Raw genomic sequence first — 25,944 nt, forward strand, 5'->3', positions numbered from 1 at the left:
TCTACGCCAAATTAACCGATCGATTTACTCGATTTCGAATTCTTTCGTTTTAAATGCTCTACTATTAATGAAAGAAAGCCCGATCGTTCACAGTTCCTATCAAAATACAGTGATAATTATATCAGTGATATGAGAAAAATATGGATGATCGATCGCTCTCAGACAGCTGAACCTTTTATTGATCAATGAAAAATACCCAGGATGAGCGGAAGTGTGAAAATTCTTGAAAATCCAGAACAGATTTAATTTATTTTTGAATATAGATGTGGATGCATTCTTGTCGAAAATTTACGTGTCCACGTGGACATTATTCCCACCCCCTCGCTTCTAACCGTAGACAACCGTGGACGCTCTCGTTATCGAAATACACCCAGTACAAGATGAAGAGATTGTGCACAAATACAGAAGCACTCTTTACCAGACAGCATGAAAATCGAAGCGGTGTCTCCACCGAACATGCAATGGAACCGGATACACGACCAGACAACATGCTTGATGTCTATGTGCAATACCTGTCTTCCATTCTCCTTTCTATCGAGAAAAACAGCTGTTTCTAACATCAGCGTTGAGAAAAACTGCTGTATGCTTTAAATCATGTAACCCTATGTTAAAAAATCAGGTAATGATTTTATAAGTTTTCGTTTTTGTTACTCATACAAAAAAAATTCTCAATGAAGTAACACCGCGGGCTGCAGGTTGGGTATAGCTGCTCTATAATTTTGAAAACGGCACGGGCAAATGCGTATTCTTTATCTTGCAACATGCAGCGCATGTGGAGTGAAGAGGTCGTTGGTTACACACGATTATCCCTAAGGTCTCGACGAGCGCATGGTTCAAGGGGTTGAATGTAGGTCGTGATTTCATTCGCGTGATATCTCGGCTTATGTCTAATCACTACAACCTAAACGCGCATCTTTATCGCATTGGGCTCGCAGCAAACAATCTTTGTGATAGTGGCGATGGCTACCACGACATCGAGCATGTTGTCTGGTCGTGTATCCGGTTCCATGTTGCCCGCTCTCAGCTTTCCAGAGCATTGAGGGTACTAGGCAGACAATCGGATATCCCCGTCCGGGATATCTTAGGTAGCCGTGATCCTGATCTTCTGCTTCATCTATATCTGTTCCTCCGAAACGCCGATTTCAACGTTTAATGATGTTCCCTCCGTTGTATCCCTGTATTATATCCCTCCTATCCAATCGGTAAACTTTTACTTAGTCGCGGCAATACATACACATACTCTTTACAGATACACAGGTCGAAGATTGTGCAGGCCACTGATCATTCAACAAGAGCCAAAGGTTGTACCGCTCATGACAACTCTACACGAGCTAAAGATTGTACCATTCTACCCTGGATTCCTCGAGTCAAGAGAGATGCACCACGATTGATATGAGGTACAGACTAGGGGGGCGCCGCTGATCAATGGTCAGTTGCACCCCAATAGGAAGTATCCAGTGTCGGCCACACATACATAGTACTGGAGACTGCAACATCCCAATTATGAGAATTTTTGGTAGTATTACCAAAGTACTGTAATACTTTTGTAATGCTACCAACCGCGAGTAATCGGTTACATATTACTAATATAGTTGTAAGACAAAAATTGTCAAAATATTGGAATATATATTTTGGGAAAAAAAAACACGAAATGTGAACAAACCGAATGTATGGTCGTTTCCAATATACATATTTTACCCATCAGCAAAGGGTGTCTAGCAATTTGAATAACTAAAAGGATTTGTAGATTTGTACCACGAAAGGCCAGTCTTTATCTGGTGGTTGTAAACACAAACACGAGGGATGTGTGCCCGTTTGTAACTGTTTTTGTATCACCCGAAACAAAGCCAAGTACATTTGAACCCCCAACGCGTGATCATCCCGTCTGATGCAACATGACTCAATGAATAAATAACGTGCTCCACTTTGTACACTCTGCATCAAACGATCGGATGAGATGAATCAGCACTGCGCTCAACTCAAGCCAAACCATAATTACAACGCAACCATATATGCTGTTTGTTTGTTGCTGTGTGTTTGTTAAATCTCTCTCGCCCCACATGCTAAGCGACACTTACCTTAAGTGCGTATTTGTTGTTTGTCTTCTTGTTTGTACACTGAACCACCTTTCCATTGATTCCCAGTCCCAGGACGGTGTTGGAGATTTCGTAATCCTCAGTAATAGGAGCCGCCTTCGGTTGGCGCCCATTGGGACCACCTCCCTGTGGCAGTTGTTGCTGTGTCTGCATTGGAATGGGCTTAATCTCAGGCATCTTATACATGTCTAACTTTCGTTTGCGAGCTGTGCCACCCCCACTGAACCTTTCACTGCTGCTGGTTTCCTCGTCGATGATTTGATCCGTCTTGACAGTTTACCTATTTCGCTCGTTACACTTTGTATATACTGTTGAGAACAAAAACAGAAGCCAATCATTAGCGGATGACTGCCATAGCGTTGTTATTTATTCGGGGAAAGCCAGTTCGTTTGGTATAGCACGCGGAAGACACATTTATGCACTCACGCGCGTCTGTCATGCTTTTATCTGTGCAGTCTTCACTGCCGTCGTTCTTCTGCGAGCTTCACCCCTCGGAGTGGAAGTCAATTATATAATAACGCACCCGAGAATCTCAGCATTTAACAGTTAGCGCGATACAATCTAAGACAACTAACAGAACATTGCTTTTCTATCTTCCCCCAAACATTTTCCCTTACACACCTCGACTGTATGATAGGGGAGTGGGGAAGGGGGCTTCTTCAGTTCACTTTCTGTCGCGTATCCACTCTATATGAATCTGAATCTTCTCACATTGGTTGGAATGTTTGTTATCTTTCACGTTTTTTTTTTACTTTTTGTTCTTTCCTGAAACAGCTTCGCTGAAATCCTTTACTCTATTGTGTCATCATCGCAAATAAAAATCGACCCGTGAATACGGACATTTGAACGGCGATTCCGAAACAGACGGCTTAGGAAAAAGAAGAAATCCTCAGACAACTCATCATGAATTTTTATTTTTTTTTTAACTTTATAAACACAACTCTTCTATTTTGAATACCGTTCGGTTGCGTGTAGGAAGGAGATAAAATCTAGAAGTGAAATTAATTCCTCCTATCTTGGATAATTGTATGAGGGTGACACTCGCAGACAGGTCTTCTCATGTTTTGACATATATTTTCTTAACAATCGATCTCACCTTCCGTTTTAACAATGATTATGCACAATTTACGGCTCGGATAATCCTCTAGTAACAATTGTTATTGTCAAGTGTGTTCACAATCTGTTCCTGTTCAATTCGCAGGAATTTCATAATTTGAAGAATTATTGTTTCTTCACAGGTAGTTAAGATAGAACAAGTAGAGTTTACATTCCGTATTCACTATGCTAACTCTGGTAATCTTTTGGGAATAATTTCACGACAGGAAAGAAGAGCAAATTAGAACGAATTGTGATGTTGCGATACACACGGAACAGAAAAAGTCCTGCCCTTTAGTAAATGGAGAAGAGACGCGGAATACACGCACAAGAGAGTCGACAGAACTACGAATTGTGACTAGCGGTCAGCACACGGGGTTGATCTTTTTACCTCCGATGACATTCTGTAGCTCCTCATTCGCAAATACGATATGCAAAAAAGGAGAACAAAATAAAATGCGCACGCATGGCTTTTGAAAACAATAAGTACGAGGTACACTACCGCTCGGCGTGATTTTGTTGAATTGTTGAAATGCAAAAATTTAAATTTTATTTGAGAGACCACGATTAAACAACACTAAGCGCTTTTGCTCATGCGTTCTGATGTCAACGCTGCGCCAAGATAATTTTGTTCTGCTGACATGAATTCATCTGCCGAAGAATATCTTATTCTCTAAGCTCTATATAACTTTGTAATAAACCAAGGAATTTTACTGTGCGATATACATGCTAATATAAAAGTTTGAAAGCTTTTTTGACGTGGGACTACGTCTAACCGGAGTACATGGGGGGTAAACTGAAAACATAAACACTGAACAAGCAGGAAAAAAATGCAAGATTTCGAATGCTTATAACTCGAACATTTTCTACTGGATCGGTGAGATATTTGCATCAATTGATAGGGAATTATTCTATACATCTATCACAAATAATAAAATGTTATTTTTCATTAGATAAATAATTGAATAACTGTAAAATATTAAGCGTTATCTAAACGCTCTAACTGCCTCGTTTTGATTGGCCCGCTTTACGGTTTCCCTAACACAGACTTCAAAACCAAGCAGCGTTGGAGAAATCGACATTGCAAATACATGAAAGTAGGGGGGGCTTTTGTTCCCACCGAAATGTGTTTCCCTAACACAGACTTTAAATCCAAGGAGCGTGGGGAAGTTGGCATTGCGAATAAATGAAAGTCGGGGCATTTTTGTTCCAACTGAAATGTGTTTCCATAACACAGATTTCAAATCCATGGAACTTGGGAAAATTGGCATTGCAAATTCATGCAAGTCGGGGGCATTTTGTTCCGACTAAAATATGTTTCCTCAACACAGGCTTCAGAACCAAGGTGTCTAGGGAAGTTGGGATTGCAAATTCATGCAGGTCGGGAGTATTTTTGTTCCGGCTGAAATCTGTTTACCTATAAAGACTTCTAAACCAAGGTGTTGCAAATACATGCAATATGCGAATACTTTTGTACTCGCTTGCCTTTGTGCAGACTTTGTGCGTTTCCCCAACACGGTCTCATAACGCAAATATATTGAATTCAATTGAATTCGGAAATTGTTTCATTCAATCAAAAATTTATTCAATACAAACAATACTAAGCTAAGGTAGTCCCACGTCAACTTAGCGGTTATATCATAGGTATGACCCACCCATTTTTTCCTTTTTTTATGTTTTTCCGTCTATCAACTATATCAAATCCAAAATATCAAAAGTTTCATGCTGCCACAAAAATTGTTTAGTGTCAAAAATTGTGGATTAAGTGCCTACGAAGTGCGATCCGTGAACATCATTGTTTTTTTTTTGCTTAAAAAAACCGCCTTTGATTCACAAAGAATGTTAGTGTGCTCGCAAAATCGCAATGCTATGTGTTATTCAAAATGTTTAAAATGGAAACATTGATACGAGGAACGTGGAAAACAACCGAGAGTGTTTGCAGACGTCGAAACCGATAAAATAGTTAATAATGAATATTACCGAAAACAATCGAATTGAACTGGACTCTCCTCCAAAAATGTCCGGAATATTAAAAAAGGCAACACCCAATGATTTTTCTCGACGACAATTTCTCGTCACACCGAGCAAGCCGCCTTGCTTCACTAGACTTAACTCTTTCAGATTATTATGACAGTTCGGCTGAAAAGTTTATAAGGTAAGACAGTAAAACTATTTTTTTTTTGCAAAATTCAATTTTATTATTCAACATAATTGCCTTCGAGGGCGATACAGCGATTATAGCGATCTGGAAACTTTTCGATACCATTTTTATAGTACTCTTTCGGTTTTCCCAAAAAAAAGAGCTCAGTTTCGGTAATCACTTCATCATCGGTCTTAAATTTCTTACCAGCGAGCATTCTCTTCAGGTCTGTGTACAGAAATTAGTCACTGGGGGCCAGATCTGGAGAATACGGTGGATGCGGAAGCAATTCGAAGCCCAATTCATGCAATTTTGCTATCGTTATTTGGATTTGTAATTTTTCCATTTTTTCACAATAACAAAAGCCGCTTCACTCTCAATGCTGTAACTCACGAACCAATCGACTGATTGCTGTCAAATTTTGACACGTATCCGTATCGTAATTTGACATGTATGACACGTATTGAAAGATGGTGCTTTGTGATAGTCAAGTAAATTTTTGCAAGAGGCGCCATCTAGACGTCAAACTTATGAATTCTCCAGCCGAACTGTTGTGTTTTTAACGAGTGGATACGCACTCGCACTTGTATCCCTGTGATCCTGTCAGCAGAACTATTCCGGAAATCATTATAAATAAGTTTACCTATAGTAGATACGAAGATTTAAAATTAATTCTGATTAAAAATTCTAGGAAATTTCTGGATCGGGTAGATCATGACTTAGCAAGAATCGGTGAACCACAATGTTAGAAGGTTGCATCAGCACCATCAAAATCGATCAAATTTCTTAATTGAATTCATAGTAAATCAATAAGATATCGGACAAAAATTTCAGTCAAATTTTTTGTTTCGTATCTACTTTCGCTTTTTGCCAACGTCAACGCGAGTCATATTCAACACGTAGGGGCACCCATACATCGTTTTATTTGGAATCCAATCTTCTGCAAATGGTTCCAAACGGTTTTATGGTCTATACCCAGTTCCTGGCCAATCGAGCGAGTGCTCACATGCCGGTCTACTTGGAAGATTTCATCGATTTTATCGGTTTCCACGACGATTGGCGTTTGGCAATTGACGATTGGTCTTGCTTTGACGCGCTATAACATGAGACTGAAAAGGACAATCACAACACTGTCAAAACGACACTTGTAGCACAGATTGTCGTCTTTAAATAGCCGTATAGTATGACCCGATGCGATAAGTACAACACAAGATATGTTTAAGTGTTGCCATATATTGACAATATACGACATTTCTTTTTCCCTAACCCAATATTTGTCTTAGAATTTCATATGCAAAAAAACGATTAATAAATTCACCAACTACCATGAATAACGTCTTCAGTCAGAAGAGACTCTATTACTACCATAACACAAACTGAGTGAATTTCCATTAATGATAAAAATATGCCTGATTTGTGTTCAGTACCGATGTATCTTATGTGTTTTGCTATGAAGATATCAAATGTATCGAAGAGTGTTGCATGAGAAACTCGGGTTATATAGGATCGATTTATCAAAATATATGGTACAGCGTTTATGCTTCCTGAAGATTTGATGAATATTTGAACTTTGAACGTTGGAAGCAAATTGTAATGCTGCTTAAATGCATAAAGCTTTACAAATATTACGTCTTGGCGAAACAACCGCTTCAAATTTGTTGGTACAACAAAACGTCTCGTTGATATCCGGCAGACCTTTTAACAATGATTTAGAGACCTGCTTACAAAATAGATTTTTATGAGAAATCAACATACTGAGTGTAAAGTACTTCTTCTTGTATATGAAATGGTTCAAAACCTATTCAATTCCAAATCAACTGACAAGTTTAAACTTACTTGATAGGATGGGAGTGTTAAATACCGAATTACTCTCAACCCTTGTTTCCTATGGATTGTTCAAATCAACGTCTTGATTATAGTTCTCCTTGTTTCTTCAATCGACAACGTACTCTACACAATCTGTATTGATCGTCTACAGAATCTATGACATTAAATGACACTAAATGTCATAAACATCTGAAACAAGTGGATTACTAGATTATAATCTTTGAAATATGATTTAATAATTTAATTTAAGGACAGCTATCTCGACGAATAGTTATCTTATAAGGCGTCGTGCACAAATTACTTAATGCTAAAAATTCGGATTTTGGACCCCCTCCCCCCTACGTAACGCAATTTCCTATCTCTAATACACAGAAAGTAACGCAACCTCGACATGTCTCTAAAGTACTTGGTTTGAGATTTTTAGTTTGATGAGATTTCTTCCTGTGAGGATCACCAAAATTTTAATGTTAAAGAATTCTCCCATGTCAATTCTTCCCAAGAGCGATTTTCCCGTGATGAGCTTTTCAAGTAGCTTTTCGAGTGAATAAGTCATCCGCTGAGACAAAAACATATATTTAATGATTATTCTGATTTCGAAGAATCAAAAAAGGAAACTTGCAGCCTCGTGGAAATCCGCTGTAAAACTTCATCGATATCTACAATCAATGTGGATTCGTATAAATCCGCAAGTTCGTTCTTTGTTATAGTCCCAAGAGTCCATGCACTGCAACCACGAACTGTTGAAGATTTTCAAGGTTTATGCTAAATACAATTACAATAAAGAGCTTCAAATGAAGTTACCTTCAAAAACTGCAGCAGTTCTACTGGTAGCATTTGTCAGCGTATGTCTGAAAATCAATACACCAATACAACAAAACTTTATTATTTCATCTTGTACAACAACTTAAAATTCAAAATTCTTATATTTTCTAAAAACTTTTATATCAATTCTGTGTACATCAGGCTTAATGTAAAGTGAGCAGGTATATTCCGGTAACGTGAAGAATATAAGAGCGGTAATCACCAGAGCAAAATTTCATTCATGAAAGCTAACACACGCGGGAGTAATCGAGATGTGTTAAAAGTAAACCAAAACAAACGACAGCTGTTTCTTATTCCGGTTCGATTTTTTTTTGTGGAAACAAGAATGTCTATGAATAAATTTATGCATCCTCGCAACATATACCGCGAGAAGCCAGATTTTTTGGCGCTGGTCAAATTGTACCCGGAATTAACTAAAGTCACCTATGTGGTAAGTCGTTCAACTGAAGTACGATTCAAATTTTTACTCTGTTTTATTATTCAGGATATGAGTGGCCGTCTAAAACTGAACTATAAGGACGTGACCGCACTTCAACTGCTGACATGCTGTTTGCTGAGACGAGATTTCGGATTAGAGATAGAACTTCCCCCGGATAAATTGATTCCCACGCTACCTTTGCGGTTAAACTATATTCTATGGTTGGAAGATATTGAAGGTACGTTTGGGTGGAAGAATCGGTCAGCTGTTAGAGGATTGGACATTGGATGTGGCGCTTCCTGCATCTATCCATTGTTGGCCACAGTGCAATCAAAACATCGTTGGAAAATGGTCGGTTTGGAACGGTCCAACGACAGTGTGGAGTGTGCAAGAAAAAATGTAACAAGAAACGGGTTGGGCGATGAAATAAAGATTGTGCAGCAAGACAACAGTGAGAAAACAATATTGAAGGCATTTATGGCGAGCCAAATGGAACGGTTTGATTTTTGCATGTGCAATCCTCCGTTTTTCGATGATGGCGTTGAAACGAAGATGGAAAATCGCACTGGTAGGAGAAAGGAACCGTCCAATGCTAAGACAGGTTCTAGCGCGGAATTGAGCACAGATGGTGGCGAAGTTCGGTTTGTGGGACAGATAATAGAAGAAAGCATGGAACTGAGGGATCGAATCCATGTATATACTTCAATGATTGGACATAAACGGAATTACGAAGAACTTCTTCGTATGTTGAAAGGACATGGTATCAACAATATGACCACAACAAGGTTTTGTCAGGGGAACACTACCCGATGGGGCATTGCTTGGAGTTTCTCAAGTGACATCGTTTTATCTAAAGTTGCAAATCATATAACTTCGGTCAAACAAAAGTCACCCGACAAACCCTTGGGAATAAAGTTGTTCACAGAGGAAAACGTTCCATCTCTCGAGGAAGCACAGTGTAAAGTCATGAGGGTTTTGTCACCACTAAACCTTGGAGTGCGAGTGCTGGAAGGCACCGATCAAGAAATGATGTGGGAATTATCGGCTCAAGAAAACACTTGGTCACATCAACGTCGGAAGAGACGAGAGGCCCAAAGGAAACTGAGTCCAGGTGGAGAAAACTCACGCAATAAGCTGCGAGAAGAATCCGAGATTGTCGAAACCAATGAATCTCCCTGCAAACGATCGAAAACGAACCATGGCGATCCTGATGAACCAATACTCAAAGGTGTACTTTGTTTAAAAAGGCTGCCTGGCGACGGATACTATCTTGCGCTAAGTTATACGAGTGGATCAGCTGGAAAGGATGCAACAAACCAAATACTGCAGTACATAAAAAACACTTTGAAAATATAACAATCGTGTTTTGAAAAAAGCTGACATTCAATTAATGAGAAACACAATTCGAAAGTCCTCCGGAGAATTTTTATTTCAACAGCAATTTTACGCAGAAATTTTCCAGAAACATAACTTTCTATCCTGTCCAGCTACCACATACGGTAACTGATAATGCCAGCAAAGTCCTCCATACAGCGACAGTCTCGCCTCCACTTGCGGAATTTGATTCTTGATGTGAATAACCTTCAAAGACGCCTTAGGTCTTCCCACGCTTGCGACAACGGTTTCCGAATGAGGCGAAAACTTAACGATGTGGCCGCAATCCTCATGAATTCGTTTGTTCTCGATTGGCCTACTCGGCTTCTTAAGGTCCCAAAATATGAGTTCCCCTCCTGCGAGAGCCACAACGAAAGCTGAGTTATTCAGACTCCAATCGGCATAATTCAGCGGATTCTTATTGGTTTCAACCGATAGTATTGCCAGCTTCGAATCCACATTGTACAAATGTACGATACCGGATTTCTCCGCAATCAGAACTTTCCCCGGTTCGTCTGGGTGCCACCTAGCCGACACAACTGCCGAGCCGAAAAAGAACGTGGGACCTTTGGTATACTCTTCCTTGCGCTTCCACATTATACACATGTTGTCATCTCCACAAGAAGCCAAATACTCCCCATCGGGATCCCAGCTAATTTGATTCACGTAACTCCGATGTCCTTGGAGCACTTGTACGGTGTTGTCGTCTTCCAAATCGCTGTTGAAAAGCCTCAGTCCAAAATCGGCTCCCGCTGTACAAATGATAACCACTTTGGGGAAAACGGCCAGGGATGTTTCCGGCGCGAAGGCCAACGTGTGGCATCGGCTTTCGTGATGAACTTCCTTGAGTTCATTCCATTCGAAACATTCGTTCTCGCTTTCCTCCTGGCATAATCAAATTAATTAAAATATATTTCATATACAGCTTTTTATTCCAACTCACCGGAAATCGAATCACTCCTAGTATCAGCTTATCAGACATTGCTGCACACAGCAAATTCTGGGACCATTCATAGCTGGATAGCTCGAAGGCTACAATTTTATCCGGAAAAGATATTAAGTGGGTAGGTGGGGAGCTGTTATGAGCATCCATCGTTGCGGTGCAGCAAGCCGATACAACAAACAGCGGCGTGTGATCCCTCTTTGATGAGCTTTGTGAGTTTATAAACAAACATTCCCGCTCCAATCGAATGTCAACAGACTCGTTATCGGCAGGGATGTCAGGTGATTTTTTTTTCAAAAACCCACACACGACAGAATTTCCACATACCCACCATGGTTGGCACATGTATTTTTTTTCAGAAACTCGACCCCTAAAAAGCCACCTTTAAAAAACACAGACCGAATTCTAAACAAAAATACGCACCCCATAAGTTAAAAAAGTTATATGCTAGATGTACCCTGCCACGCTTTGGCATTTTTCATGTCGTAACAACAATACTAGAAGTGTAAATTATTTTGTTTGTAGTATCAAAGTTTGATGATAATGATGACAATGGTCCCGCCTCCTCCCCCTATAGATTTTTTTTTCTGTATTATAGTGACTTTCAACGCTTCTGGCTGGTTCGTCACTTTTCCTTCCATTTTGGAAGAGTGTCGGGAGTGAGAATTGAACTCGTGATCTTGAGCGTGAGAAGTATGGATGTTACCTCCACGCCAGATCGGCTCCACACCCCCCTATAGATGTTTGAGCATGTCGAGTTATCTAAAAGATAATTTATGCCCTTGCAGCCAAGTAGTCCACCAGAGCACAAGTTCAACCGCCAGCTTTGTTTTGGGTTGACTATGAATATCCTCATTCAGAGAAATCGAGAAAATTTCCTTTACGAGAAAATCCTAGACCGACACCTAAAAAACTATCAATTAAATATCCTTTATATCTGTGTCATTTATTATGTCTTGGCATCTTGGCATAACTCTAGCATAGTGTTTGCCAATTGATCATTTCACTGAATAATTCGATTTCGTTCGTTCAAATATGATCTTACAGAAATTATTTCCCCTAGAGGTATTCTTTTGATTTTACGTGCTACAAATCACGACACAAAAGAGAACGAGACAACTCTGCTTCGGTTCGCATGATACATCAGCACGCAAGCAACACCGTCATGAAAGGTTTCGGTGCCGAACGTTTACACTCTTCTTTGCCTCTAACTCATTACATGTCGAACCTCTCCTGTAAGCCTGTTCAGACTGTTCAAGTGCGCCATTAAAGATTATGGACCGCGGTTCGCTATCACTAAGTTTCAATGAAGATTTAAAAATTTTCCATAACCCTTTGCTGTTGTTTTGATGCTGATCAATCAAAAGGCGCAAAAGATCCAAATTGTACCAGCTGTTCGAGTTTTTCAGAGATACAAACTTTTGCGTAACTAGCTGATTTTTACACGTTTTCAAGGTATTTGTTAAAACAGCGTCTGATTCATCTAAATTACCGATCTCGAATGGAAAATCCAGGCTTCTCTCCACAAGATTCGAAACAGCATGTTTCGAATATTTCCTCCAGCACTTTCATTCATCAAAATCGTCGTTTGCAATGTATTTATCTACAATATTGATAACTAAGACCTCATGATTGATTATTTTCAAATTGGTATCCGTCAAAGTGCTAAAAGTTTCAAAATTGGAATAAACATGATCAATTAAAGATTTACTGTGCCTGGAAATATGGGTAAATTCATCTACTGTTTGTTTCAAATTGAAGAAATCAGATAAACGCTTGAAATGGTAGTCATCAAGCCAATTAAAATTGAAATCACAAACTAATATATTTAATTTGATAGAATCAAGGAACATTTCGAGCCAGTTTTCTAAAATTTCAATAAAACACTGGCCACTTGAGCTGCGTCTATGATACAAAACACCATAATTACCCATCTTCAGGCAACAGTCAACTGTAATACCCAAAAAACCAGTTTCCATCCATAACTTCGTTGAGGCGAAGATTGAACTGAACTGATTCTTTGACCTAAATAGTAACACCACCAGTATGTCTAGAATGTGATAAACAAGCAGCAGAATTATATCCCGGAATACTATATTGATCAAAAGATTCAATTTCGATAATTTTGTTTTCTGATAATAAAACTAATAGTGGATGCTTTTCCTCAATAATCTGACGTAATGCTACGTAGTTTGTCGACAACCTCGCAATATTTAAATACAGAACATGAAATTGATGCACGATTTTTCTGGAACATGCTATTCATTGAAATGTAAGCTGCCGTTTTTCAAACATTCTAAACTTCTAAACATTCAGAACTAAATGCGGCATGGTTGACGTCCAAATTCATTTTTCGTTCTTTGTTCATTTTCAAGCAATTCCAGTACAGTTGACTTGCACTCCGATGTTTTGTGTTTCTGACTACACCCAGAACACGTTTCACGAATTGTGCAATCAGTGCTCTTATGTCCAAATTCTCCCCATTTGAAGCATCTTAACACACATATCGCGGGAACTACGGAGCATCGATCAAACCCCACATCTACTCTTTTCACACTCAATAAAATTATTAAATGTGTCAACATCTACTTCAATCCCAAGAGTTGCTTATTCTATCTACAAATCGTATTCAATAGAGGAACTGCTGATAGTGTAGTGATCACGGTCTGGAGTAAACAATGGAAGACAAATATTTTACGAAATATAGTGGTGATAAATTCTCATAACCCGAGATTGTATATTTAGATAAAGAATTTCTTCAAAGTTTTCAATCACAAGTGTGTTCGTGACTCCGCGTTTCACTAATATTCTGAAAGAAAGTTCCCGGAATCACGCTGCCAACTTACGAGTGCATGCTGTCGATGAATGTGGAAAAATTAATTACCTGTTACATAAAGGCGATGTAATGATGCAAAATTTGTGGAATAAATCAACGGAAAACTTAGAAGCGACACAAAAAACTTCTTGGACAATGTTAATGAAAAAAAAAATATGTTTAGAAACCAACCGTGACTATTACACGAGCTAAAGCTAATAAAGGTCATTTTATTTTAGATTATGGGCAGAATAGAACCAGATTTATATGCTCCAAAATCAAATATATATTGCGTTGCCTCGATGACTCTACTGAGCTTTTATCTCACAATTTCTTACAATTTAAACAAATATAAAATAAGACAATTCAAAAAAGGAATATAAGGGCAGTTTAATCAGTTTATCGAAATACAAAAAGCGGAAGAATATCCACGTGGTTAATAGGGGGAGGGTACAGTAATTATCTATGCTTGTCCACGGATCGAGAGGGGGAGTATAAAATCGTGCTTTTTCGATATCTGGGTATGTAGATTGCCTCTCACGAGAATATTATCCGGTCGAAAGTGAACCATCAGCCCTGCTCGGAGGTGTGCCGTATTGACCAGAAGTAAACTGACTTTTTTAAACTATCAGGATTGCCCATGGCGTTTTCATTTAAGGAACTCAAAAGGAAAAGAGGGTAAGTGACATGTTTGATGTTCATTTCATCGACTCTCTCTTTTGATCATAACTTAGCTGCAAACACATTCCTAGCTATATTTGACAATTTGGACGATAGGTTAGGACCTCATACGTCGGTTTCTCTAGTAAACTCAAATTGGAACGTTTTTGTAGCAGAGTTATAAACGAAACAAAAAGTTGATGAATAGAGAATTGATCAAGTCACTTAGTCGCCAATGGATTTTTCCATTTAATTTTTGTTGATCTCGCACACCGACGCAATACGATATCGCTCTCGCCTTCACAGAGCAATATCGGTTGAAGAGCAACTTATCGTCCATATTTTGACAAGTTTCGTACATTAAGCCGATAGTTTGCATAATGTCATGGGTTTTTATTGCTCTGGTATGCGAAGAACAACAAAATATGTTGTCTGTTGTATATTGCGTATTGCAGTTTGCTAGTTGCTTATTGCTGCGGTGTGCGAGCCGCCTTACACGCCTTACATCATTCTGAATTTATATTCTTACTGCTTTTCGAGAATTTCAAGCGGGTCATTTTACACGGTAGGTGCGTTTTAAACCCGTTTCCTATATGTCAAATGTCTGCAATATGAACACCAAGGCGCCTAGAAGTATATTCTAAGGTGGGTCAACTTGCTAGAACCACTCTTCAGCCATCTTGGAAGTCTACTGTGTTTTGTTTGTAAACAAAACACAATATGCTAGTGCCGAAGCTCGCTCGTTATCAGTCTGTCTTTTTCACGCTACAGGCAAATAATTCCACTCTGCTTTCTTCCGTACTGTTTTCATATACCGCTACCCTAACCAACTTAGTGACGAAACGGCCTCACCTAAGGATATACTTCCAGGCGCATTGATGAACACATGTCTTCGCACATGGCATCACTGATAACTCTAGAACAAGGGTATGACTAAAACTCATGACTCATATTGCCAGTGTACCAAATATTGCTGCGGTTCGCTGACATTTTGGTTCTGTCAATTACTGTTGTTTACAACTCGGTCTCGTTATATAGTCGAATAGTGGCTAACTTCAAACTCAATGTTAAATGTGAACATCTCCGTTTGAAATCGCAGTTAGATGCAGTTAGAAAGCAGCGCATTTTTCTTTATTTTTACTATCTCCGTGATTTCAACGATTTCAATCTCGCAAATGATATGTTGGTAAACAAATGACGCCATATTGATTTTTATTTTGGGTAACCTATATTCAATTGATGTCTAACCCCTGGTGGTTTTCAGGGGTACGACTAAAACGTCAAATCACTCATATTGCCAGTGTACTACTATATTGCTACGGTTTACTGACATTTTGGTTCAATCAATTACTGTTGTTTACAACTCGGTCCGGTTATATAGTCGAATAGTGGCTAACTTTGAACTCCATGTTAAATGTGAACACCTCCATGTGAAACCGAAGTATGAAAATAGCTCATGCAGTTAGAATAAAGCAGCGCATTTTTCGATTTCAATCCTCGTAAATGATATGTTGATAATCAAATGACGCAATATTGATTTTGATTTTGGGTAGCCTATATTCAATTGATGTCTACCCCCTGGTGGTTTTAGCATGTTGGCCCACCTTAGGATATTCTTCTAGGCGCCATGGAAAAAATAACAACACTGCATAACAAAACTGGCAACTCTTCATCGGGCGCCAAATTACGTCAAAACAAAAATAAACTCACCGATTTCGTATAAATAAAAACCGTTCAACAAATATTCCAGCAAAAATTTAGTTGTTTTGTGGTAAATATTCATTCTAACAGTGCAATGGACGAAGAATTCGATATTTACGGCGATTTGGATGAATTCAAAGCCGGCGCAGACAAGGTATTATACTTTTTGTTGCTGTACTCGAGCGTCTGTTTGTACTTTTTCTATTTTTTGTATGAAGGAAAACAAAATAATTAAGGACTTGCATGAACGCATCGAGGAATTGAAATCCAAAATTGATCAGAAGGAGATCGACAAGAAGGAGCTCCTGAAGAAAAATGAAATTTTATTGGAAAACATTTCATCGCTTCTTCTCACAGCGAAAGCTGAATTGAAACGAAAAGATGCAGTTATTGCGGACATACGCCGGGAAAAAGATAATGCAGCGTTTCGAAGGCGTGGTACTGGTGAGGGAAGGAGCGTGCGAAAACACGACAAGGCAGTTCAGACTACGTTGATTTGTATGCTTGACAGTGGGTGTCAAACGGAAAAGGTCGTCGCTGAATGTGCTATAGAAACTGGCAAGGGAAACAGAAAACGAATTCGATCAATGGAACGGGAACAAAGTCCCGAGAAGAAAGTACGAAATGGCAGGGTTAGAGACGGGGGAAGACCCCCTAGTCCTCCTGATAGAAATGGGATATTTCGAGGAAAACATCGCAGAATCCTCGAAAGGAATAGATTTCCCCGTAAACATAACCGTGACAAAGAGCGGGAGCAAGAGAAAAGAGCACGACACGAGTTTCGAAGATCGGAGTTGGCACGGGGAAGACGTTCACCTGTGCGATTCAATAGTCCCATTCGCGTTGGGACAGACCAAGCGAGTATTCAGGATTCTGCATTGGATGTTGAAAAGCGTCGACCATTTATTCCAATGAACAATAGAGAATTGGATCGATACGTCAAAGAGATTGGCCGATGTGGAAGTCAATCACCACCGAGTGAACTTTCGAGTACCCACCGTAGGAAGAAGGTTACAAAGGGTGAAGCTTTGCTCGAGCCTAGTGAATCGGAAATGTGGGATGTAGCTGAAAATGAACCACCTAGGACACTTCCATCGGGTGCTATTAAGTGTAGAAAATCTCCAAAGAAGAAAATGAAACCTGAGCTGATTCAATCAGACGAAATAGGAACCACAGCATTGCCATCGACGTCATCACCGAAATCTAGTGAAGAGCTAGAACAGAAGATGATGGCTCTGTTTGGGGAAGCTATGACTCAAACCGCTCCAACAAATCAGTGTCCTCAAACCGCAGATGAATTGCTGGAAAATCTCAACATTTCTGAGCCATCATCAGTCGTTCGTCCGCCGGAACCGCCCATTATCAAGAATTTATCCGATATTTCTACCGATGACGATAGTCCTGCGCTAAGTGGCAGCCGGGATTTGAAAACTAAGAAATCTGACAAAATCGTACGATTGGAAGAAAGTAAGCGACGAATAGCTGCTGATGAAAAAGTTGCCGTTGTTTCGATGGTTGAGGAATTGGAGGATGGTGAAGTGGTTTCACCTGAGGCTTCGCCAAAAGCGAATTCCGGTCACCAGCAAATGTAAGTTTTATTTTCAAGCATTGACACATTTTTCCCCTTTGTTGGGTATAAACCATAGCGTTCCTTATTTTGAACTATTGTGGTATGTCCCCATTTTTTCTACGACGCTTCAAGCTTATGACACGTTTTGATTGGCCAGATTTGTACTCCTCAAATTGTGCCGACAAAAAGGAGCAACCAGAGTAACGGCGAAATACGGCTCCCCCAACACAAACTTCAAAACAAGAGAGCATGGGGAAATCGGCATTGTAAAAATATGCAAACTGCGAGTACTTTTGTACTTGCTTGCCTTTGTGCGGACCGGAATATGTTTCTCTAACATAGACTTCTAAACTGAGGAGTCTGGGAATATGGTCATTTCAGACACAAGAGGCAAATGAATTTTCGATTAAAAGTTGAGTTTTTTTTTGCTCTCCGAATGTGTTTTTCGAACACGGACAAAAGTGGGTACTAACATAACGCTTTGGCTCGGTTATTCAAAAATGCATTGGAAGATACATGTTCATATCTCTCACTCACTGAATTTGTACACATACCGTTTGTCGATTAGGCAAAATGTTGATAACCATTTTTTTTTGACTGGTTGAGTTGTTCAGCCATCCAATTCACTTCCCGGTCTTCCCATTTCTTCAGCTCACTCTTAAACACACAGTCGGAAATTCCACAGAATAGTGAAGGGTGAAGCTTTAGCCACATCTGGAATGTTCTTCTGCTTGTTTATTTCCTTCAATACCGCAAGCTCTCTCTCTCTCTCTCCCGCTGAATAGAACTTTGATCACATTCTGAATACTGGGTTCGATTGTGCGTTGCGTGAGCTCGTCGTTCATCCGTCGTCTCCATACGCCATCCTCCTGTACACCGCCGAAGATGGGTTTTAACACCCGTTGCTCGAAGTCTCGCAGATCCTATTCGAGTTATGTCCACGTTTCGTGCCCGTCGAGGAAAGCCGGTCTTTTCTGCGTTTTGTACAGGGCACATTTCGCACGATTGCTAAGTCTGTCTGACCTCAAGTTTTTGTGGAGGCCGTAGTAGGTACAACTCCCATTGATAATGCATCTTCGGATCTTGGGGCGGATCATAGAACCACCCATTTTTTCTGAGTTTCCAGAGATATGTAAGAAGTCGGTTGAATCGAAGTATATAGTGTAGGATACAACAACTACCTTCATTTAAAAGACTGGTCATTTGATCTTTATTGTTGTGTTCAGGCGCGAAACATTCAAAAAACAGAAATTCCAATGTTTCATAACTATAGAACCAGATGGAAAAACTCTCACTCCTTTACAAAATGAACGTCAATTTCACATGAATTACATTAAGTTTCTAATTCAAATGTCATCTTTAGTTCTCAATCAGTTCATTTAACCCATTCGGTTTGGAGAAATCGCATCAACCGTTTACACTGGCGTGAACTTATATAGTGAATATATTCATATTTTCGGTGAATTTATTCACCTGAAGTAGAACTGCATCCAACTTTAGTTTAGTGATTTTTCACCATTTCGTTGAAATCGGTTCCGGAGGTAGATCTCTCACCAACGCTGAAAAGGTGATCTTCCTGCCGCTTTTTTGTTGCCAAATTGGACTTGCGGGCTCTTCTAGCTGCCTCTGGAATCCGCATTTCTGCTCGTTCGATTCATTTCTTATCCGATTCTCCGCATAAATTGTTGCAATCCGGTCCACTCCGGCTTGTAGCTTCCGAACGGAGCATCGGAAAAATCTGGGACAAAAATTACAGTAAAGTGGGCATTACAGAGAACATTTTAAGCCAGAAATATTGACGTGGGACTACGTCTAACCGTAGTATATGGTGAGTGAATTGAAAACCTAAACACAGAACATGCAGGAAAAAATTAAAGATTCCGAATGCTTATAACTCGAACATTTCTTAACAGATCGGAAAGATGTATGCATCAATTGATAGGAAATATTTCTACGCGTCTATCACAATAAATAAATAATTATTTTTCATTAGATGAACAATTGAATAACTGTAAAATGTCAAGCGTTATCTAAACGCCCTAACTGCCAAGTGTTGATTGGCCCGATTTACGGTTTCCCCAACACAGACTTCAGAATATATGTACCTGTGGGAATCCGCTTTGCAAATATACATGCAAGTAGGGGGTATTTTGTTCCCACCGAGCTGTGATTTCCCAAGATGGTTTTCGAAACAAAGATGCCTGGGGAAATCCGCTTTCCAAATATATACAAGCTGCGAGTACTTTTGTATTCGCTTGTCATTGTGCAGACCGGAATATGTTTCCCTAAAACGTACTTCTAAACTGAGAAGATACTAGAGGTGAATGAACTTTTGCAGTTCGAGAATTACGTAAACATGAGTCGCAATTTCATAGGGAAATGTAAAATACAATGATCGTTTGATCATTCTTCCGTTCAAATAATTTGGTAGTCCTAGGCATCATATCAAACGTAAAAGGACAGTCATCAAATTTACTTTTAACGAGTAACATAATCTATTACAATGCATGAATTGATCTTACATGTTGAAAATATGTTGAATTCATTTGAATTCGAAAGTTGTTTAATTCAATCGATAATTTAATCAATACAATACAAATGCTTATTACGACAACGGAAGTCCCACGTCAACCTTGCGGTTATATCATAGATATAACCCACCTATTTTTATTTTCTCAAGTTTCCATAGTGTACTACCTACCCCCTTAATAGATGGTGCGTTGGGACTCTGTATTCAAGGCATTTCAGGAGGATCCGGCGCAAGGTGAAGATTTGTTCCGTAGTAGACCGACCTTCGATGATGTCGGCCTGATAACCTCTGACGAACCTGTTTGTGAGTGGCGATAGGCGACGGAAGATGATTTGGTAAAGCACATTGTAGGCGGCATTCAGAACGATGATTGCACGAAAGTTTTACACAATCTAGTTTGTCGACTATCTTGAAGACAGGGCAAATAACCCCATCTTTCCACTCCTCCGGTGGCTGTTCTGTTTCCCAAATTCTGACAATCAGTCGACGTAGACAATCAACCAACTTTTCCGGGCCCATCTTGATAAGTTCCGCTTCGATGCCATCTTTTCCAGTTGATTTGTTGTTCTTAAGCTGTTTGATGGCAAACTTAACTTCACCTATCATTGGGCGTGGTACATCCTCATTATTTACTGCACCAACGTAATCGCTTCCTTCATTTTTTGGTCCTCTGTCTGTACGCCATTCAGGTGTTCATCGAAGTGCTGTCTTCACCTTTCGGTCACTTCACGTTTGTTATTCAGGATACTCCCTTCATTATTTCTTTTTTTAAGCCTTTTCGGGATTCATTGAGTTTCTGGTAGAACTTTAGCATTTTATGAGAAGACGGTGCAGCTGCTCGAGTTCTTCACACCATTCCTATTCCTGGCGGCGCTTCTGTTCCCTGAAGAGTTGAGTAGCTTGATGCAGCATTAGCTCCCGCGCAGCGTTCTTCTCGTGTAATCGCGCTTTAATCGCGTAAGATTGTACCGTCGCGAGCATCGGTACCGAATGTTGTTCACAACGGAGAGCTTTGGGCGCATCTTAACAATCACTAGGTAGTGATCCGTATCGATGTTAATGCCTCGATAGGTTCCGATGTCAGTTTTTTTCTTCAACAAATGCCGATCGTCTATCAGAACATGGACGATCTGAGATTCTGTTTGATTTGGTGACCTTCAGGTGTATTGATGGAGGAATTTGTGTTGGAAGAAGGTACTGCGCACGGCCGTATTCTTAGAGGTAGTGAAATCAATAAATCTTAGGCCGTTTTGATTTGTCAACGTATCATTTTCTACGCTATCAAATCCATAGCCAATGGCATTATTTTTACGCAATCTTTATCGAATTACCAATGACACTTCGTTTTTTTGCTTGAGCCTCTTTTCAGTCCAGCGGTAGAAAGAAATGGGATTGGGAGAGAAGAGCATACTGTTTAGGAGAGTGAACGAGACCATTCTCCTGTCACTTTGCAACTAAATGGAATTCCGAGCGGGCGCCAGCTTATGTACAGATTTGTGTGATTTCAATAGCCTGTTTTCGAAACAATTTGTAAGCTATCGAAACAGTATTTTGGATCAATAATTAACAATTGAATAATTTTGTCTTTCGGATGAAGTGATTATGATACCACTCCGTTCAGCCGGCAAAAATGTTACTATCCGGTATCCGACCTAATCGACCAATATTTGCTACCCGGCTATTCAGTGAATATCAAGCTTATTGATTTATTATTACTAATTACAACAATAATACTTTTTACTAGAATATTAGTCATTCATATAACAAGTATATTCACGTAACAACAACTTCTGCAGTATCTAGAAAGTTTCTAATAAGAAGTTGTGTTAATCAAAAAGTGTCGATTTTTAGACTCCGTCGACCCCCAAAATCAATTTTCCTTTATGTCGACCCCTGGGAAACGGGGAATCCCTAGTGATTTTGAAATTAATCGTTCATCAGCTAATCGAATACTTTTCAGCAGTTTGCTATTCGATACGATTAATCGGCCCAAATAATCGATTAATCGATTAATCGTCACACTGAGAGTAATAATTAGTTAGACTAATATTTCTCATTTGCTAGAAAGCCATATGGAATCAAAAAAGTGTTCATTCCGCCTGAAAATCAATTATCATCTTCTACGCTCCCCCAAACTCGCAAAAGAAGCTCAATTCGTATTGACTGCATTGAGTTTCGTTCACGAGTCTAGGGGAGCACCAAAAATAATGATTGAATTTCAGGATAAAACTGCGTTTTTTTCTGTGGGTTTGGATCGATTAATCGACGTAAATTATTCGTTCGCTTCGATTATTGGTTGCGTAGTAAAGGGTGTGTCACATCAAATTGCATCACGGAAAAAACGCTGTAGAAATTTAATTTTTAGGAATTATATCTTCAGCTTTCGCTTATAATCAGATAAGAGTGTATAGATCTCGTTGGCTATGCTTCACTGTCAATTTTTCGTAAATTTGGAAAAATGTCGTCGAACGAAAAAGAGCGTCGTGAATGATCCTGTGCACTCATTTCGAGAATCCGGAGTTGTCACATCGGGACATCGGTAAGATGCTGGGAATCGTCCAATCCACGGTCAGCAGAGTACTAAAACGATACTTCGAGAACCTAACCATCGACCGGAAGGTGAAAAACGGCAATAATGGATGCTCCGTCAGTGAAAAAGATCACAAGCGCGTAGTTAAGCAGTTTAGACGTGATCCGAGAAGTTCGGTCCGGGATGTCGCCAATAAGCTGAATTTGTCAAGTTCATTCGTCCAGCGGACCAAGCAGCGGGAGGGCCTGCGTACATACAAGGTTCAGAAGGCTCCTAACCGCGACGAAAGGCAAAACATGGTGGGGAAGACGCGAGCCCGGAAGCTGTACACCGAAATGCTGACGAAGCCGCATTGCCTGGTAATGGATGACGAAACCTACGTCAAAGCGGACTTTCGTCAGCTGCCGGGCCTGTTGTTCTTCTCCGCAGAGGACAAATTCAGCGTTCCGGAGGAGATTCGCAAGCAGAAACTATCCAAGTTTGCCAAAAAGTACATGGTGTGGCAAGCGATCTGCTCTTGCGGAAAGCGGAGCGCCCCCTTGGTGATGACCGGCACGGTAAACGGGCGGGTTTACCTTAAGGAGTGCCTACAGAAGCGCTTACTACCACTATTGAAGCAGCACGAGGGCCCGAGCATCTTCTGGCCGGATCTCGCTTCGTGCCACTATTTAAAGGACGTGTTGGAGTGATACGAAGCCAACGGGGTCACCTTCGTGCCAAAGGAAATGAATCCGCCCAACGCGCCGGAGCTTCGCCCAATAGAGAAATATTGGGCGATTATGTGTATGGTAGTAATCAATACCAATGCACTAGAATATAAATTGAAGCGTTCAGAGGCAAGATTAGTAATCCCCGATTTTTGAAATTAATCGTTCATCAGATAATCGAATACTCTTCCGCAGTTTGTTATTCGATACGATTAATCGCCTCAAATAATCGATTAATCGTCACACTGAGAGAAATAATTAGTTAGACTAATATTTCTCATTTGCTAGAAAGCTATCTGGAACCAAAAAAGTGTTCATTTCGCTTGAAAATCAATTATTATATTTTACGCTCTTCTAAACTCGTAAACGAAGCTCGGTTCGCGTTGACGGTATTGAGCTTCGTTTACGAGTTTAGGAGTTTGATTAATAATCGATTTCTGTATGTAGTATTTGATTAATCGATTAATCGAACGATTATCGGGGATCACTAGGCAAGATCACCATCAGGTCTTCTAGATGTTGGACAAAGTGTAGTATCAGTCTTGCCTCAAATATCTCGATTAGCTTTGATTCTCCATTTTGAATCAGGACTGGAAAAATCCCATCTGTGCCTGTATATTTATAAGGTAGAAAGGATCTTATCTCGTTTACTGCTCTGGCCCTCGTGAAACCCCATCCAGAAACTGTATTTGCGACCTCCTTTGCACTCACAGGTTCTGTGAAACACCTTCGAAAGGGTTTTACGTTGAGATTATAGCTAGGATTAGTATCAGGCTGGAAAGATGTAGATTTCGGGAAGTGAGTCTTCATCAATCAGTTCAACACTTCTGAGGGGTTTTTATGATCCTATTTAAGAGAACAAAGCCCGTTCGAGTAGTCATTATTATATTTAGTGGTCATTATATGTAATTTGTCAGAGTCTTATTGAGTCTTGCAACGATTGGGGCATTCTCAATGCTTTCGCAGTTATTGTATCCAGGATTTTTGACACATTATTGTATAGTTTCTTTTCTCTATTTCTTCCTCAGGATACACCTAGAGAATACAGATGACAATCATGCCAGAAACCAGATTCCATCGATCAAGAGTACGGTTGAGGAAAAACCGTGCCAAGAGAAATCTCAACCCATACATCATGCTGAAAGTTCTTCCGAAACGACGAATTCGTTGCCAGCCGACACCAAAAATCCTTCAGAGACTTCTATGGAAGAACACAAAACTCCTCCCGCTTCAGACATAAAACCAGTCCGTTCTAGCAAGCGGCGAAGAACGGTTCCAAAGAAGTATTGCGAAGAAGTGGTCAAGCCCAAGCGTAGACTGTCACATGCTGCTCGTACAAGTGAGGATGGAAAGTCTAATGATACTAGAATGAGCGAAAAATTGGCAAAACTTTTCGGCCCGGAAGACGAACGTTCACTCACTGAAGAAGTTAGCAAAAAACTCACGATATCTCCTGATCTTAACGAAAATGAGAAACGCACCGATGAATCCAGAATAGATAAACCAGAAGACAAGAGTACACTCGCTGAACACAAAAAAGTTTGCAAAACACTTACACCCCCACCGGACATTAAAGAAAATGAGAAAAGCAGAGATGAATCTGGAAGAGATGACCCGGCAGACGAAAGTCCACTCATTGAGCATCAAGAAGTTTGCAGGACACTCACACCCTCACCAGACTATGAGGAAGATGAGAAATGCACAAATGAGCCCGGAAGAGATGGTCCTGAAGACGAAAGTTCACCCGCTGAACACCACGAAGTTTGCAAAACAACCACTCCCTCACCGGACATTAACGGAAATGAGAAACGCAGAGATGAATCTGGAAGAGATGACCCGGCAGACGAAAGTCCACTCATTGAGCATCAAGAAGTTTGCAGGACACTCACACCCTCACCAGACTTTGAGGAAGATGAGAAATGCACAAATGAGCCCGGAAGAGATGGTCCTGAAGACGAAAGTTCACCCGCTGAACACCACGAAGTTTGCAAAACAACCACTCCCTCATCGGACATTAACGGAAATGAGAAACGCAGAGATGTATCCGGAAGTGAAAGTCCGGAAGGCAAGAGTTCATTCACTGAACTCCAAGAATTTTGCAAAACACCCATCCCCCCCTTACCAGACTATAAAGAAGATGGGAACCGCAGAGATGAATCTTCAGACATACCTGATAATAAATCTGCATCTCCTCCGATCGAGTTTGCCTCGCAAGAAGTTGCTGTTGACTGCAACAATACAGTGCCGCCATTAATAGAGACTGAAAATGAGGAAGTCATTGAGCAGGATACTACTATTCAACATAAACAACATGAATCACCAACCATCATTAAATCACCGGGAGTTATCCTTATGTCGAGCAGTTTCCGGGAGTACAGAATCGAGGTTAATAATGAAGAAGAAACCACTGTTTATGTTACACGGAAGAAGAAAAAACGCAAAGTGAAGAAATCGGGCTGAGCCTTATTTATTCGGTGTTTGTTTACGATTTGGAGATTGTTGAATAAAAAATCTAAAGGTTTTCATGTTACCACAATTCAGTTTGTACGGCTTTCTCTGCAGAAGGCAGTACAACGCGTCTTATGTATTCCTCAGTTGAGGCATCGATTTTTGTAATTGGAGGAATCCTGTAATCCGAAACCAATTGTCGAATTGTATCATCTCTTTTGCGCTTGGCACTGATAGTTGTTGTCGTAATCGAGTTGTATTGACTCAT

General features: G+C 40.1%; 4 protein-coding genes across 7 annotated transcripts in view; 2 read left to right on the forward strand and 2 right to left on the reverse strand.

Annotated features, from left to right (window-relative positions):
• Nucleotides 1-25,612, reverse strand: part of LOC129771536 (MAP kinase-activated protein kinase 2) — a 50,095-nt gene extending 24,483 nt beyond the window's left edge. The window contains exons 1-3 of one of the 4 annotated variants that reach the window (XM_055775285.1): nucleotides 25,553-25,612; nucleotides 25,399-25,488; nucleotides 2,079-2,404 (exon numbers count right to left, since the gene is read on the reverse strand). In XM_055775285.1, the coding sequence (XP_055631260.1) occupies nucleotides 2,079-2,282 (204 nt within the window). In that variant the 5' untranslated portion in view covers nucleotides 2,283-2,404; nucleotides 25,399-25,488; nucleotides 25,553-25,612. Of the gene's footprint in view, nucleotides 1-2,078; nucleotides 2,405-2,619; nucleotides 2,899-3,192; nucleotides 3,603-25,398; nucleotides 25,489-25,552 lie in introns of those variants that run through there. The other 3 variants (XM_055775284.1, XM_055775287.1, XM_055775286.1) reach the window with 3 other exon arrangements.
• Nucleotides 8,218-11,188, forward strand: LOC129771533 (U6 small nuclear RNA (adenine-(43)-N(6))-methyltransferase). The gene is made up of 2 exons (XM_055775280.1): nucleotides 8,218-8,410; nucleotides 8,465-11,188. Exons 1-2 carry the CDS (start codon nucleotides 8,306-8,308, stop codon nucleotides 9,752-9,754), a joined length of 1,395 nt encoding a protein of 464 aa, XP_055631255.1. The 5' UTR covers nucleotides 8,218-8,305; the 3' UTR covers nucleotides 9,755-11,188.
• Nucleotides 9,812-10,978, reverse strand: LOC129771535 (nucleoporin Nup37). The gene is made up of 2 exons (XM_055775283.1): nucleotides 10,716-10,978; nucleotides 9,812-10,657 (listed from the first exon to the last, which is right to left on the reverse strand). Exons 1-2 carry the CDS (start codon nucleotides 10,863-10,865, stop codon nucleotides 9,842-9,844), a joined length of 966 nt encoding a protein of 321 aa, XP_055631258.1. The 5' UTR covers nucleotides 10,866-10,978; the 3' UTR covers nucleotides 9,812-9,841.
• On the forward strand, nucleotides 15,861-25,762 carry LOC129771532 (cell surface glycoprotein 1-like). Its single transcript, XM_055775279.1, has 3 exons — nucleotides 15,861-16,045; nucleotides 16,110-17,479; nucleotides 24,257-25,762. The coding sequence occupies exons 1-3, from the start codon at nucleotides 15,986-15,988 to the stop codon at nucleotides 25,686-25,688; spliced, it is 2,862 nt and encodes a 953-aa protein (XP_055631254.1). The 5' UTR covers nucleotides 15,861-15,985; the 3' UTR covers nucleotides 25,689-25,762.
• The last annotated feature ends 182 nt before the right edge of the window (nucleotides 25,763-25,944 follow it).

This window comes from Toxorhynchites rutilus, chromosome 2, assembly GCF_029784135.1.
Source record: "Toxorhynchites rutilus septentrionalis strain SRP chromosome 2, ASM2978413v1, whole genome shotgun sequence".
Classification (NCBI taxonomy): domain Eukaryota; kingdom Metazoa; phylum Arthropoda; class Insecta; order Diptera; family Culicidae; genus Toxorhynchites; species Toxorhynchites rutilus.